Here is a 16,741-nt window from a genome sequence, read left to right on the forward strand (position 1 = left end):
TTCATTGCATGTACAATGCTCATTTGTAAACTGGTTGGGATGGACCTTCATTTACTGACAGCAGCAATTCCTCTCAGGTTTGAAACCAATTTTCATTGACAAGGTGTGACATTTGTCTCTGGTGTCTGCTGGTTAGGATCTTTTTACGATCTCATCAACTGACTGTCTGAACTTGCTCACTGAACTGATCACATTACAAAACACACAGCAGTTAATGAATGACCCATCATCACAGTTTCAGTATAACAGTAGCAACACATTAACATATCACTCTACTTAACTTCTCCTCTCATACAGTAAACCATGACTGATTTGCCCCAGCAGTATCAACAACACAACTCCATAACTCTCCTTTAACTACTTGCTAACTGCAATTTTCTCAACACTCTTCTTATATATACTAGTTGTGATTCTAGATAATTCTGCTTTCTTATCCGATCCTGACAGCCCCTCTGTGGTCTGAAACCACACTGGTTTTCATCCAACTCACTCTCAACTACTGATCTCACCCTCCCTTCCAAAATGCCAGTGAACACCTTGCCTGGTATACTGATCAGCGAAATCCTTTGATAGCTGTTGCAGTTCTTCCTGTTCCCATGTTTATAGATAGTGAAATTTCTGCTTATTTCACCAACATCATTGTCCTCCTCCCCATGAGCCCGATTGTTTGTGACATCACCAGAGAGATTTCCTATATGTTTAAAAGATTTTCAAGATATTCCTTCTACCTGTCCAGTCATTCCCTGGGATCTGTTATGAGTTCACTTTATTTACCCAAAACACTACCTAGTCATTTCCTTTTCCCCTCCCTAAGATTCTTGATTACTGTCCAGAAAGGCTTCCCTGATTCTTGACCTAGCCTTTCCAGATTATTATGGAAATCTTTCCATGACTTCTCCTTGGATTCAGCCGTTATTTGTTTTGCTCTGTTTCTTTCATCTATGTACAATTCCCTGTCTGCATCAGTCTTTGGATGAAACCATTTCTGGTATGCCTTCTTTCACGTTTGTAAGCTGCCCTCACTTCATTATTCCACCAAGATCTTAACTTTTTGCCCCATCTTTACACACAGTTGTTTGTAGGCTTTCCCTTCTATTTCTACTAGAGCATCCTTGTATACCACCCCTTCTTTTCTACATCCTGAACCTGTATAATGTCTATTTTTGAAACTTTTCACTAATCATATCCATGTACTTCCATCTAATTTCCTCGTCCTGTATTTATCTGCAGACAGATTTCACTTTCTCTATCCTGGGGCTAGAGATACCTAGTTCACTACAGCTCATATAGTGGTCTGTATCATCAAAAAATTCCCGGAATACCTGCACATTCCCGATGGATTTCTAGAATTCCAAGTCAGTTATGATCAGGGCCCAGATTCTGATGACATGTCACCTTGTAGGATTCCAGCAAGATATAGCAGATATCTTGGATTCTGGAGGTCAAATGGACTGTATCGCGATTGACATGTCTAAAGCATTTGATAGGGTGGATCATGGGAGACTACTGGCAAAAATGAGTGCAATTGGACTAGACAAAAGAGTGACTGAATGGGTTGCTATATTTCTAGAAAATAGATCTCAGAGAGTTAGAGTAGGTGAAGCTTTGTCTGACCCTGTAATCGTTGAGAGGGGAGTTCCTCAGGGCAGTGTTATCGGACCTTTATAAATGGTTCACCACAGACATTGCTAACTTATATACAAAGATGAGACACATGAAATTCTAGGTGTAAGGCTCATTTCTAAAGATAATAGGCAACTTGATATATTTGGAGTGTACAGATCGGGAAAGGGTAGCACTGATGCGGATTCGGAATTATTTGATAGGATAGTCAGCTGTGTGGGAAACGACATGGAAAGAAATGTGATTGTAGCGGGAGATCTGAATTTGCCAGATGTAAATTGGGAAGGAAATGCGAACGACAGGAAGCATGACCAACAAATGGCAAATAAGTTAATATGGGAAGGACAGCTGATTCAGAAAGTGATGGAACCAACCAGAGGGAAAAATATCCTGGATGTGGTGCTGATAAAACCAGATGAGCTCTATAGGGAAACTGAAGTAATAGCTGATATTAGTGATCATGAAGCTGTTTTTGTGGTAGTTAAAAATAAATGCGATAGAAAGGAAGGTCTTAAAAGTAGGACTGTTAGGCAGTACCATATGGCTGATAAAGCAGGTATGAGGCAGTTTCTAAAAAGTAACTATGATCGGTGGAAAACGGTAAATAAAAATGTAAACAGACTCTGGGATGGGTTTAAAGAAATTGTTGAGGAATGCGAAAACAGGTTTGTACCTTTAAGGGTGGTAAGGAATGGTAAAGACCCACCTTATTATAATAGAGAAATAAAGAGACTAAGAAGGAGGTGCAGACTGGAAAGAAATAGAGTTAGAAATGGCTGTGGAAGTAAGGAGAAATTGAAGGAACTTACTAGAAAATTGAATCTAGCAAAGAAGGCAGCTAAGGATAATATGATGGCAAGCATAATTGGCAGTCATACAAATTTTAGTGAAAAATGGAAGGGTATGTATAGGTATTTTAAGGCAGAAACAGGTTCCAAGAAGGACATTCCAGGAATAATTAATGAACAAGGGGAGTGTGTATGTGAGGATCTTCAAAAGGCAGAAGTATTCAGTCAGCAGTATGTAAAGATTGTTGGTTACAAGGATAATGTCGAGATAGAGGAAGAGACTAAGGCCAAAGAAGTAATAAAATTTACATATGATAACAATAAAATTTACAATAAGATACAAAAGTTGAAAACTAGAAAAGCGGCTGGAATTGATCAGATTTCTGGGGATATACTAAAGACAATGGGTTGGAATGTAGTACCATATCTCAAATACTTATTTTATTATTGTTTGGTTGAAGGAGCTATACCAGATGAATGGAGAGTTGCTATAGTAGCCCCTGTGTATAAAGGAAAGGGTGATAGACATAAAGCTGAAAATTACAGGCCAGTAAGTTTGACATGCATTGTATGTAAGCTTTGGGAAGGCATTCTTTCTGATTATATTAGACATGTTTGTGAAATTAATAACTGGTTCGATAGAAGGCAATTCGGTTTTAGGAAAGGTTATTCCACTGAAGCTCAACTTGTAGGATTCCAGCAAGATATAGCAGATATCTTGGATTCTGGAGGTCAAATGGACTGTATCGCGATTGACATGTCTAAAGCATTTGATAGGGTGGATCATGGGAGACTACTGGCAAAAATGAGTGCAATTGGACTAGACAAAAGAGTGACTGAATGGGTTGCTATATTTCTAGAAAATAGATCTCAGAGAGTTAGAATAGGTGAAGCTTTGTCTGACCCTGTAATCATTGAGAGGGGAGTTCCTCAGGGCAGTGTTATCGGACCTTTATGTTTTCTTATATATATAAATGATATGAGTAAAGGAGTGGAATCGGAGGTAAGGCTTTTTCCGGATGATGTTATTCTCTATAGAGTGATAAATAAGTTACAAGATTGTGAGCAACTGCAACGTGACCTCGAAAATGTTGTGAGATGGACAGCAGGCAATGGTATGTTGATAAACGGGGCTAAAAGTCAGGTTGTGAGTTTCACAAATAGGAAAAGTCCTCTCAGTTTTAATTACTGCGTTGATGGGGTGAAAGTTCCTTTTGGGGATCATTGTAAGTATCTAGGTGTTAATATAAGGAAAGATCTTCACTGGGGTAATCCCATAAATGGGATTGTAAATAAAGGGTACCGATCTCTACACATGGTTATGAGGGTGTTTAGGGGTTGTAGTAAGGATGTAAAGGAGAGTGCATATAAGTCTCTGGTAAGACCCCAACTAGAGTATGGTTCCAGTGTATGGGACCCTCACCAGGATTACCTGATTCAAGAACTGGAAAAAATCCAAAGAAAAGCAGCTCGATTTGTTCTGGGTGATTTCCGACAAAAGAGTAGCGTTACAAAAATGTTGCAATGTTTGGGTTGGGAAGAATTGAGAGAAAGAAGAAGAGCTGCTCGACTAAGTGGTATGTTATTACATGTAATAAATATCATTTTTGGTCTGTATTGATGATATTTGATTGAAATAATAACATTAAGTTATTTATTAGACCACCTAATCAATTCAAAATCGTCTTGGATGATTTTAGCTAACAAATTTATGTGAATCATCCAAGACGATTTTGTATTGATTAGGTGGTCTAATAAATAACTTAATGTTATTATTTCAATTAAGTGGTATGTTCCGAGCTGTCAGCGGAGAGATGGCGTGGAATGACATTAGTAGACGAATAAGTTTGAATGGCGTTTATAAAAGTAGGAAAGATCACGATATGAAGATAAAGTTGGAATTCAAGAGGACAAACTGGGGCAAATATTCATTTATAGGAAGGGGAGTTAGGGATTGGAATAACTTACCAAGGGAGATGTTCAATAAATTTCCAATTTCTTTAAATCATTTCGGAAAAGTCTAGGAAAGCGACAGATAGGGAATCTGCCACCTCCGCGACTGCCCTAAATGCAGATCAGTATTGATTGATTGATTGATTGATTGATTGATTGATTGATTGATTGATTGATTGAATCCTGTCCATGACCTCCATATTATAGAAATGCATATTTATTAAGTTATTTTTTTGTCATTTTTCTCTGTATTTTATTTTTAGGTCATTTGCTTGCTTTTTGCGTCATTATTATGTCATTTTATGGAATTTATTAAAATGTTTTATAAGTTTTGAGTCTTTTTCTCACATTCTTAATGGTTTATGATGCAATTTTTTGCGTATGGTACTGGATATTAACGGAACTGAAAGTGAGGATGAATATAAAGTCATGAGAATCTTCACAACTTTGTTCAGCCTTTATTTCTTGGAATATCCACTTTCCACCAGGAGACACACCTGCGCTTGCAGCTAATCTGGAAGCAGTGTTGAAATCGAGGGAGTAGGAAGACAGACAACAGTAGGCCCAGTAACGCTAGTCTGATTAAGTACCTCAGTGCAACCGTACGTGTGCTAAGTGGATTTGTGTTATCGGTCGCGATTGTTTTTCGAGTATATTTAAAATACCGAAGTTAAAGCCATCTATGGCTTTTCATTTCAAACAAATAATTTTGGAATTCAGCGAGGATATTTTTACCACCGGTGGTGAAATTCTTTTCTGCAAAATATGTGAAGTGTAAGTGGCAGGAGTTAGGAGATTTACCGTTCAGCAGTATATCGGTTGAGAGAAGAACATACGTGGAGTCCAAAATAGTAGCAAACGAAAAGTTTCTCAACTGTTACTCTCAAAGTCATCCTCCGATTGCGGTACTTCCTCTGTGTATTGTAAAGACTCTGGAAATTGAACATTATTAAACTGAGAGATTTCTTAGAAAGGTATACAGGCCGTGTAGTTCCGGATGAGTCTACTCTGAGAAAGAACTATGTATCCCAATGCTATGATGACACAATAAAGAATATCAGAGAAGAAGTCTGCGGAAACAAAATATTCGTTTCAATCGATGAAACCAGTGATGTAGAGGGCCGTTACATTGCCAATGTTATCGTGGGTACATTAGAAGTATATAGGCCTGGAAAAATATTTTTGCTCACAACCAAAGTTTTGCAATCTGTGAACCATTCTACAATATGTTGCCTCTTCGATAAATCAATGGGCTACTATGGCCTGAGGGTGTAAGGTATGATAATGTTCTGCTCTTTGTGACTGATGCAGCACCTTACATAGTTAAAGCTGCCAATGCAATCAAAGCATTTTGCTAAAAAAAATGGTACGTGTAACCTACCTAGCTCATGCTTTTCGCAGAGTGGCTGAAGAAGTCAGATCAAATTTCACTGAAGTTGGCAAGCTTGTGTCCATAAGTAAGAAGGTATTTACTAAGGCTCCATCATGCAGGGAATTTTTCAGCTTCCAAGCACCCGACATTCCATTACCACCGCAGCCTTACATCACACGGTGGGGTACATGGATCGATGTCTGTATTTACGATTGTGACCCCTTTCAGACAGGCCTCCATGGCTCAGGCGGCAGCGCGCCGGCCTCTCACCGCTGGATACCGTGGTTCAAATCCCGGTCACTCCACGTGAAATTTGTGCTGGACAAAGCGGAGGCGGGACAGGTTTTTCTCCGGGCACTCCGGTTTTCCCTGTTATCTTTCATTCCAGTAACACTCTTCACTATCATTTCATTTCATCTGCCAGTCATTAATCATTGCTCCAGAGGAGTGCGACAGGCCTCGGCAGCTGGCACAATTCCTAGCCTCATCGCAAGTGGGGGCTTCATTCATTCCATCCCTGACCCGGTCATTGACTGGAAAACGGGTTGTAGGTTTTCATTCATTCACCACTTTCAGACAGTGAAGCTTGTGATAGTTTCTTTCGACTTACAAGATGCCAAGGCCATTCAGATTGCTCAAGAATTGTTTTTGGGGACGCAAATGGAGAGAAAACTACCATGCATCAAAGCAAATTTCAGTTCCTTGTTGTCAATTATTACACGTCTTCAGGAGAGAAAAAATGATCAATTTATTCTGAACATCCACAGACGAATTAAAATGCATTCATGGCGATTCTGGTGTGGCATTGTCAGACAAACTGAAACATATTCTTGACAAGAACTCGGGTTTTAATGTTTTGTGCTCCATCTCTCGGATTTTGGTGGGTGAAGACTTCACCATTATTGGCATTGAAGAAGAACTTACAGCCAGTGATTTAGTGCACTTAAAGTATGTTCCAATAGCATCCGTAGATGTTGAAAGGAGCTTTTCAAAGTACAAAAACGTGCTGGTCGACAGTCGTCGTTCTTTTTCCTGTGAGAATCTACGAATAGTCACAGTCATCTACTGTAACATGGTGTGAGGTAAGCCTGGAAGCCTGTCATGTATTTTAAGTGCACCTTTTTCTTATTACCTTTAATCTGATAAAGAATTCGAGTACTGCAGCCTTAAAGTTCCACATACCATGAAGTGTTATTTTCCTTGAAGAAAAGAACACAGAACTTGGAGTGCCAAACAATAGACTGAAATAATAACCCATATTTGTGTGCAAATAATTCATATTTGTCAAATAATTCATATTTGTCAAATAATAATTAAATTCTATTAGGTACCTATTAAAATCATTTCAACATACAAAGACATAGTCTGTTTGCATTTTTCGTGTGATGAAATTTATGTCAGTTTCATTCAAATTTTTAATCAATCAGTCAGTCAATCAATACTGATCTGCATTTAAGGCAGTCGCCCAGTTAGGTAATTTTTTAAAGTTTTCGGGTCATTTTATGGGATATTTGCAGTCATTTTATAGATCATTTTTTAAACATTTTTAGATCATAAAAATCCGGGCTGTGGTTATGATATAGTCTGTTATGGATGTAGTATCCATATCCTCCCTTTTGTAGTGATGAATAGCCTTATACTTGAAGAATGTATCATAACTGCTAATCCCATTCCTATTAGCTTCCATATCTTCTCCACATTTACCCATCACCTTTTTGTATCCTTCACTTCTATTTACAACTCTTGCATTGAAATTGCCCATTAGCACTATCCTAACCTAGCTGTTGACCCTGACTATGATATCACTCAGTGGTTCGTAAAACTTATCAGCTTCGTCCTCATCTGCATCTTCATATGGTGAATGCACTGAGACAATTCTTGTCCTAATTCCTCCAACTGCTAAATCTACCCACATTATTTGTTCATTTATGTGCCTAACAGAAACTATGTTGTATGCAATAGTATTCCCTATGAGAAGTCGTACCATACACTTTGCCTTTCCTTTTTTTAACACCCGTTAATAATATTTTATAATCTCCTATCTCCTCATGACCTCCCCAAATATCATTAATTTCTAACACATTCTGAAGTATCCACTTTGTTGACAGAGCTATTTCTACTTTCTTTCTTCCATAAGCCCCATTATTATTAATAGCTCCCCATCAAATTCCATTTCAGTCGCCAAGTTGTTTCCAAGGAGTCCCTCGCCTCCGTTACTCCCATAGGTCCAAGGCTTGCTTAAAACATTCTGAGCACCTCAGTGAAAATTCTGTGAAGCAGGATGCTACTCGAATTACACATTGTGTCTTCTTTAACAGGTTAGGGACTACCGTTGGATTGTATAGTCCTTGCTATCTGAGCACAAGGAGGTCCATGACTCAGAATATATCCGAGATGCCCATTCCTATTCCATAGCAACTGGTATCCCAACTCTCAGGACCACTTACTAGACCACTCAGCCGTTGCCCATGCATGGTCACGAACTAGGACGTGACTACAGAAACTCACACCATGAAGCACTAAAATGTAAAATAAAATAAAAACACATTACAAAAACAAATTAGTAAATGCAATCTAAAAGGACCATTTTTCCAAATCAGAAATATATGAACTCAAATGCCAAGAACCAAATTCTAGCGCAACATATATCGGCCAAACAAAACATAATTTTCATACCACGTACGAAGACACAGCAGACACTCAGACTTCTGTGAATGCACATGTGACAATGCCTACCACTTCAAAGAAACCAGCACGGATCTTAAAATATTACACACTGAAAATATAGAAAATAAATATATAAAGGAGGCAATCGAAATACACATCAAGTAGAAAGCCAACCAGAATATCCTCAATGATCGCCTACATGTAAAAGATTATCCACTCTTTAATTAACTAAAGTAAATCACATATCATTAAAGCACAACAATTGAAACTCTATTAATTATATAATTTGATAAGTCACTAATACTCATTAAATAAATCCTAAACCATTATAAAGGTAAATTATATGATGATGATGATGATGATGATGATGATGATGATGATGATGATGATGATGATGATGATGATGATGATGATGATAATAATAATAATAATAATAATAATAATAATAATAATAATAATAATAATAATAATAATAATAATAATAATAATAATAATAATAATAATAATATCACCAGAATATGACATGCCAGTAACGGAAAATTATGGACAAACTAGCCAGCTGGGCTCACACCAATGCTGGAGCACTTTGTTAAGAGGTAAGTTCTAACATTCATCTGTTAGAAGGTTATGAACATAATTTAAGCATACATGTTTTTACATTTCTTAAGAACATTCATATTTAAAAGAATAATTAAAAGTATGATTTGCTAGAATCTGATGATGTCCTTTCAGGAACAGAACATGCCATTCTGTTTTTAATGAATGGTGTCTTTTTCAGGTATAATGAGTTAATAAATGTTTTCTTTTTCAGGTAGTTTTTAAATTTGTTATACTGAATTAGTTTCAACAGACTGAAGAACCTCACAGTTATAAATTTAGAAATCTAGTATGTAAGACATTATTATTGCCTAAATGAACAGAATGTGAGACTAATAATTATGCTATTTTAGATCTTTATGTATTTCAGCACTGTGTTGAATTTCTTTGTTTAAAAGTCCCTTTTATGCTAAATTAAGCTAGCTAATAATAATGAATCTTTCCGGTTATATTTGTATTCTTAAAAAACTTTTTCTTTCCACTTTTTGAACCAACATGAGCCACAAAATCTCATTTATGACAAAGCGTCATTCAGTTATGTACTCTAATTGAGAGAAACGTGTGAGTGAGTGTGTGTGGTCTTTGCAGCACATAAACAGTGTTACCTAATGCCTTTGTACTGATTTATTTGATGTTAAAGATCATTTGGCCCTCAGTATGTGTAAGGATTGTTCAACTGAAACATAGATTGGTGTCTAGAAACTTATTCTTTATTTATTGGGCAGCATACACTGTATCACAAAGACAGCATACTTATGACAGTTTGAGGAAGCCTACACGTATGACCCCCACCATTCAGGTACTTGTCCTAGTGCTCAACAAGTTTCACTGTTCCCTTCACAATGAAAGACAGCATCAGGAATGACTTGATTGTTGATGAAATGCTTACTCCTCAGGGCTGTCTTCAGCAGACCAAGAGGAGAGATCTTGGATAAGGGAGGTGATCCGTGAGACTCTAGCAAAAACAGTGCCAACTGTCCATTATTTCATTGGCAGCATGTAGTTGTGGGTTACTTTGGAACTGAGCAAAGTCTTCCTCGTCAAAGAACCTTCTTTGCACAAGAACTGAATCAATGTCATTTAAAAGCTCTCCAGTCTGTTGAACACACAGATTAAATATAAATATTATACTACAACGCACTTGTCAAAAAAAAAGATAAAAATATATGTTATATATATCCCTTGTTTAATTTTTTTTACAGGTGTGTTATAGTATAATATTTATATTTAACCTTTGTGTTTGACAGACGACTGAAGAGCTTTTAAGTTACATTTAACTGAGTTGACACGGGAAAGTATGGCTTCCTTTTTAAAAGAAAAAAGAAGAAGAACTGAATCGTGTATTAGTTTGGACATAACCATTAAACACAAATTTTGCTTCAATGTTTCTTCTTCTACTTAGCAGATACATGTCTCAGGCTAACCAATTTCTAAGCTGTTACTACAAACATCAAACCATGAAGCAGTCCTCTTGGCTGTCCCATCAGTTATTTGCATTGTTGCCAGCTATCTTTATGTTTCATTTGAACAACTCTTAATGTTTAATTTGAACAACTCTTATATTAAATGAGTTTTTCTAAAATAATACTGACAAGCAATTAGTACCTTGGGCAATAAGTATCCTTGATAACGTTATTTTGTTTCCTCACAGTATTACTTTAAATTGTAATCCAGTGTTAATTGTTTGGTTTTGTAGGTTGCATTGTTGCACAGTATAAGTGCTGTATATGAGCAGCTTCTGCAAGTACTGCCTGTTCTGGAAGTTACGAAGTTAGCTACTGCTATGCTTGAGAGCCTGCCAGCTCGGGACCTCCCTCCACAGTTGACACAGGCGAAGCTCACGGCCATACGCAACATGGTTACCAGCTCTCTATTCTCAGATGATGGTATTAGCTATTGCATTATGAATAATTTAATATAAAAACATATACATATTAAGTATGAGGAACAAACAGCAGAGATATACACTACTGCTCGAAAGATTTTTAATAGCCTGGGATATTTAGATAATATAGTAGTTTATAATCAAAAGAGCCTCCATGGCTCAGGAAGGGCCCCTCACTGCTGGATACCGTGGTTCAAATCCCAGTCACTCCATGTGAGATTTGTGCTGGACGAAGTGGAGGCAGAACAGGTTTTTCTCCAGGTACTCTGGTTTTCCCTGTCATTTTTACTTCCAGCAACACTCTCCACTATCATTTCATTTCATCTGTCAGTCATTAATCATTGCCCCAGAGGAGTGCGACAGGCCTCGACAGCCAGCACAATTCATATCCTCGCCACAATTTGGGGGCTTCATTCATCCCATCCCTGTTAATCAAACTAAACAAATTTAAGGTTATTTAAGGAGGAAATTGAAAGAAACATTAATATATTACGTTATTCTACTATTGTTTGATGAAATGTCTTTTTTTAAGATGAAGCATCGATGATCCTATAGGAACACTCTCCCTAAAGTTGTTTTGGAATGCATAATGTATCTGTAATTTATCATATGTTGCTCACATATGTTGAATAAATTGGTATTGACAGTGAAAAGCATTTTAGTGCTTCACAAGCAAGCTAATACACCCCTGCAAGGAAACATATTCTTGGTTTGCTCTCTCATGCATGTTATGACCTGCTGTGTGTATCCCAGGACACCTTTCTGTTAAAAATGACCTTCTTTGCTCATTTTAATATATACATTTTATGATCCATATGAAGCGTGGAAGTCGTGGTTGAGTCTGGCGTTGTTTATGCCTCTGACGTTTTTCTCTGCTTCCTCTATATGATGTTCACACTCAAAATGTGCAACAGCAGCTACAGTAGTTGTGGGCCAGCAAGTGCGGTCTTTTGCAATGATATGTCAACTACTTGGGTTAATGTCAGTGCTCCCAGAGGTCTTCTTAATCTGATCTGTATAATGCTTCAGAAGTGCACCATGGGGTCTCCTGCCTGTAGTGATTTCACTATATAGTATTTTTCATGCCAGGATTGGTCTCTTGAGCCATCAAAGGCATCCACATCCCTGAATTCAAGTATTGGAAGAATCGCAGGAGAAATATGAATACTTGGATATGAGTATCAGCCAACAACAATCTTCATTGATGACGTCCTTATTGTGGAGCTGCTGCTGCTGCTGCAGATCCTCCAATATTAGTGGAATACAGTTGCACTTTGTTGTTGGCAGCTGCTTGTGTTTCAACATCAGTGGAGCCATAAAGGCGGCTTTACCAACTATATGACTTGTATATGTTTGAAGTCTCTCCAGTTACATTTGAAAGTCAGAAGTCATATTATAGAGTAACAAAATATTAATGAAAGGAATGTTTTTGAATGTATAGGCAACTGAATAAAGTTACATATTTCTGTGTTGACATCTAGGTCTGCTTAAGCAATGGCTTAATATTCCTCTGTACAAATGTGCCATAAGAATATTTCTGTATTTCAGGTTTACTGAAAGTTTGTAATTCCCTTCAATAATGATTTCAGAATCTCGAAATCTGTTGCTCCAGGCAAGCTGCAAGCATCTTCGGTTGCATCTTGCTCATCGTGATGAGTTACGCTTGTGCACGGAAATTTTGGGTGAAATTTTGAGTTTCCTATTCAAGGAGAAGAGAGCACAAGAACAGGGCAAGGTACCTACCATACATATTTTTAGATATGTGTTATTCTCTTGGTTTGTTGTTCTAATACTGTTCTGTCATGTAGGTGAACAACTGCCTGCACCATGATGTGGAGATTGTATGTCTTAGCACTCTTGACATGCTTATACAGACAGTCCTTATCATCATAGATCGATCTGCAGCTGTATTGGTAAGTTGTCAAAATAAAAGTATTTTACTGTAAGTCTTAATTTAACCTTTTACTTTAACATTTAAAAAAAAAAAAAAATGTTGGTCCAAATGTTTCCATTTTTGTATTACTGAAGTTTAATTGTTATTAACATAGGTTTTGGAGATATTGTATATCATTTTCAAAATTATTCATAAAAATGAGAATTAAAAAGAACCTATGCTAAAAGACCAGGGGCCTGTTCTACAAACAAACTTTGCAACTTTTCAACTTTGCACTTTTTCACTTTTCAATTCTTGCAAAGTGCAAAGTCTTTCTGTTCCACCATGATCTAGGTTGTATTTTTCAATTTCTTCGCAAAGTGAAAAGTCTTTGCGAATGAGGATTCCATAAGCAAACTGTATAGGCCTAATACGCTATGATTTTAATACTTTACTTTTCGCAGCGAACTTGACGGTATAATTGTGGTACCATTTAAGTTTTTATCATGGGAAAGAAAGGTTAGTATTACAAGAAGCTGGCTGTGTTGGAAGTTGTCAAGGAGAAACGTGACATCCTTTTTGACAACTTTAAAGATAACCTCTTAAATGATGACGCACATCCAATGTCAACGAGAGTACCGTCAACGCATCCACACATAGAAGGAAATTCACCCTTCATTAGAAATCCTGTCGCTATGTTATGTGTATTATCAGGTCAACGTACTGTTAGGAAATATTGCATTTACTATAAAGTCGGGACTTTGGTAACAGTTCTGCAAATAATTGATTTTGATGTCCCATGCATTGGTGCTACACCGTGTAGCTGGGCAACATTTACTAACCAATGTATATAAGAATTTGTTCTTTTCCGGAAAGGAATTGACTTCTTTTTGTTGCATGTTTCAATAAATGATCGATCATTTCAAGAATATAGTCAGCCTGTGTTGGGGTAATACGAAATCACTCGCGAAAGTCCGTCGAAGTGAGGTTATGAAAATTAATCTCGTCTTTATACACAGACTGACAGAGCAAATGCAACACCAAGAAGGAGTGGTCAGAACTTTATGCCAATTGCAGGGTAGACTGACGTCACTGAGGTATGCTCATGATGTGAAATGCGCCGCTGTGCTGCGCACGTAGCGAACGATAAATGGGACACGGCGTTGGCGAATGGCCCACTTCGTACCGTGATTTCTCAGCCGACAGTCATGGTAGAACGTGTTGTCATGTGCCACAGGACACGTGTATAGCTAAGAATGCCAGGCCGCCGTCAACGGAGGCATTTCCAGCAGACAGACGACTTTACGAGGGGTATGGTGATCGGGCTGAGAAGGGCAGGTTAGTCGCTTCGTCAAATCGCAGCCGATACTCATAGGGATGTGTCCACGGTGCAGCGCCTGTGGCGAAGATGGTTGGCGCAGGGACATGTGGCACGTGCGAGGGGTCCAGGCGCAGCCCGAGTGACGTCAGCACGCGAGGATCGGCGCATCCGCCGCCAAGCGGTGGCAGCCCCGCATGCCACGACAACCGCCATTCTTCAGCATGTGCAAGACACCCTGGCTGTTCCAATATCGACCAGAACAATTTCCCGTCGATTGGTTGAAGGAGGCCTGCACTCCCGGCGTCCGGTCAGAAGACTACCATTGACTCCACAGCATAGACGTGCACGCCTGGCATGGTGCCGGGCTAGAGCGACTTGGATGAGGGAATGGCGGAACGTCGTGTTCTCCGATGAGTCACGCTTCTGTTCTGTCAGTGATAGTCACCGCAGACGAGTGTGGCGTCGGCGTGGAGAAAGGTCAAATCCGGCAGTAACTGTGGAGCGCCCTACCGCTAGACAACGCGGCATCATGGTTTGGGGCGCTATTGCGTATGATTCCACGTCACCTCCAGTGCGTATTCAAGGCACGTTAAATGCCCACCGCTACGTGCAGCATGTGCTGCGGCCGGTGGCACTCCCGTACCTTCAGGGGCTGCCCAATGCTCTGTTTCAGCAGGATAATGCCCGCCCACACACTGCTCGCATCTCCCAACAGGCTCTACGAGGTGTACAGATGCTTCCGTGGCCAGCGTACTCTCCGGGTCTCTCACCAATCGAACACGTGTGGGATCTCATTGGACGCCGTTTGCAAACTCTGCCCCAGCCTCGTAGGGACGACCAACTGTGGCAAATGGTTGACAGAGAATGGAGAACCATCCCTCAGGACACCATCCGCACTCTTATTGACTCTGTACCTCGACGTGTTTCTGCGTGCATCGCCGCTCGCGGTGGTCCTACATCCTACTGAGTCGATGCCGTGCGCATTGTGTAACCTGCATATCGGTTTGAAATAAACATCAATTATTCGTCCATGCCGTCTCTGTTTTTTCCCCAACTTTCATCCCTTTCGAACCACTCCTTCTTGGTGTTGCATTTGCTCTGTCAGTCAGTGTACGGTCTCTTATTGGATTCTTCATCACTGTCCTCACTTGATACTAACAAAAGCTCATGTCGTAACGTGTTTATATCACTAAACAAAATTCTACGCCGTGAAACTAGTGTACATACTTGTTAATTAACAGATGAAAAGGGAATAATCTTTGCAAGATTCATGAAAACTTTTCACTTCATTTCTTTGCACTTTGCATTTCTGTACCAATGGAGGAACATAACAGGCTTGAAAAGTGAAAAGATTCCTAACTTTTCACTTTGCAAGCTAAATCTGAAAAGTGATGGTGGAACAAAATCTGAACTGAAAAGTGCAAAGTGAAAAGTTGCAAAGTTTGTTCGTGGAACAGGCCACAGCTTCATGGTTGAGGGAGGGGAAGTGAGCCTGCCTCATACCAGGAGGCTCTGGGTTTGATTCTCAGCCAGGTCAGAGATTTTTACTTGGTTTGAAGTCAACTCAGCCTGTATGTGAACAACTAAGGAGCTATCTGATGATGAGATACCAGTCTCAGTTTAGAAAGCCAAGAATAACGGCTGAGAGGATTCGTCATGCTGATCATGTGTTACCTCGTAATATGCAGGCCTTCGGCCTGAGTATTGGTCACTTGGTAGGTCAACGCCTGTCAGGGCTGTATACCTCGTAATCTGCAGACCTTTGGCGTGAGCAACGGTCACTTAGTAGGTCAACGCCTGTCAGGGCTGTATATCGCCATTAGTTTTTTTTAATATTAAAAGCCTGAATATATTCATCAATATTAAAAATAAATGTGAATTCTCTGAAATTCTTTCAGCAGTGAATATTTTGTTAAAAGTTACCATTAAACATATTCGGAGACTGTGCTAACAATTATTATGAGAAAAATATATTTTACAGTAAGACGAAAAGATAAACAAGACACATTACAATGAAAAATTTAGACACATTACAGGGGAAGAAATGTCAATAAATAACAAAACATATTTTCTGTCATAATTCTGCATAAATTAAACACTTTCAAAAGTTTGTTGCCAGATGATATACACTGAAGCAAGGAACAATATACGAACCTATGTCACAGTCTTCACACATAAATCTTGCTCTCTTTTTTGTCCTTTTCTTCTTTATGCTGAGACAGGGATTTGTCTGAGAATTCAAAAAGTAAAGGTGAAGTTAAATGTCCTTGTGGCTGCTTAAGAAATTAGGTGCACAAAACATTGAAATTCAAAGATTTAGGTTTATTTATTGCATATTCTTAGGCTGTGAATATTCTCGGGATTTTAATTTTTCATAAAAATTAAAATCCTTGGTGCTTTTTTTATTTATTTACAAAAATGTTGTATTTAATTGTAAAATTATAATTAATTCACAAAAACAAAACAAACAAACAATATTGTTTAAGCTACAAACATAGCTTGCAAAGTAGAAGAGCTGCTAGTCAGTGGATGCTCAACTACGTTGAAATATCCATGGCTCTTCAAATGACGAATCATACCCAGTGTATTTTTGCTTTCAAAACTAATACTGTGGGAACAAATATTACATTGCACTTTATGTTCTGGGACTTCTGTAAAATGC

General features: G+C 38.6%; 1 protein-coding gene across 1 annotated transcript in view; it reads left to right on the top strand.

Annotated features, from left to right (window-relative positions):
• Positions 1–16,741, top strand: part of spg (dedicator of cytokinesis spg) — a 783,360-nt gene that overhangs the window by 606,885 nt on the left and 159,734 nt on the right. The window contains exons 18-20 of the mRNA XM_067136588.2: positions 10,697–10,886; positions 12,475–12,620; positions 12,694–12,798. Of these exons, the coding sequence (XP_066992689.2) occupies positions 10,697–10,886; positions 12,475–12,620; positions 12,694–12,798 (441 nt within the window). The remainder of the gene's footprint in view (positions 1–10,696; positions 10,887–12,474; positions 12,621–12,693; positions 12,799–16,741) is intronic.

Source organism: Anabrus simplex, chromosome 1 (assembly GCF_040414725.1).
Source record: "Anabrus simplex isolate iqAnaSimp1 chromosome 1, ASM4041472v1, whole genome shotgun sequence".
Taxonomy (NCBI): Eukaryota; Metazoa; Arthropoda; class Insecta; order Orthoptera; family Tettigoniidae; genus Anabrus; species Anabrus simplex.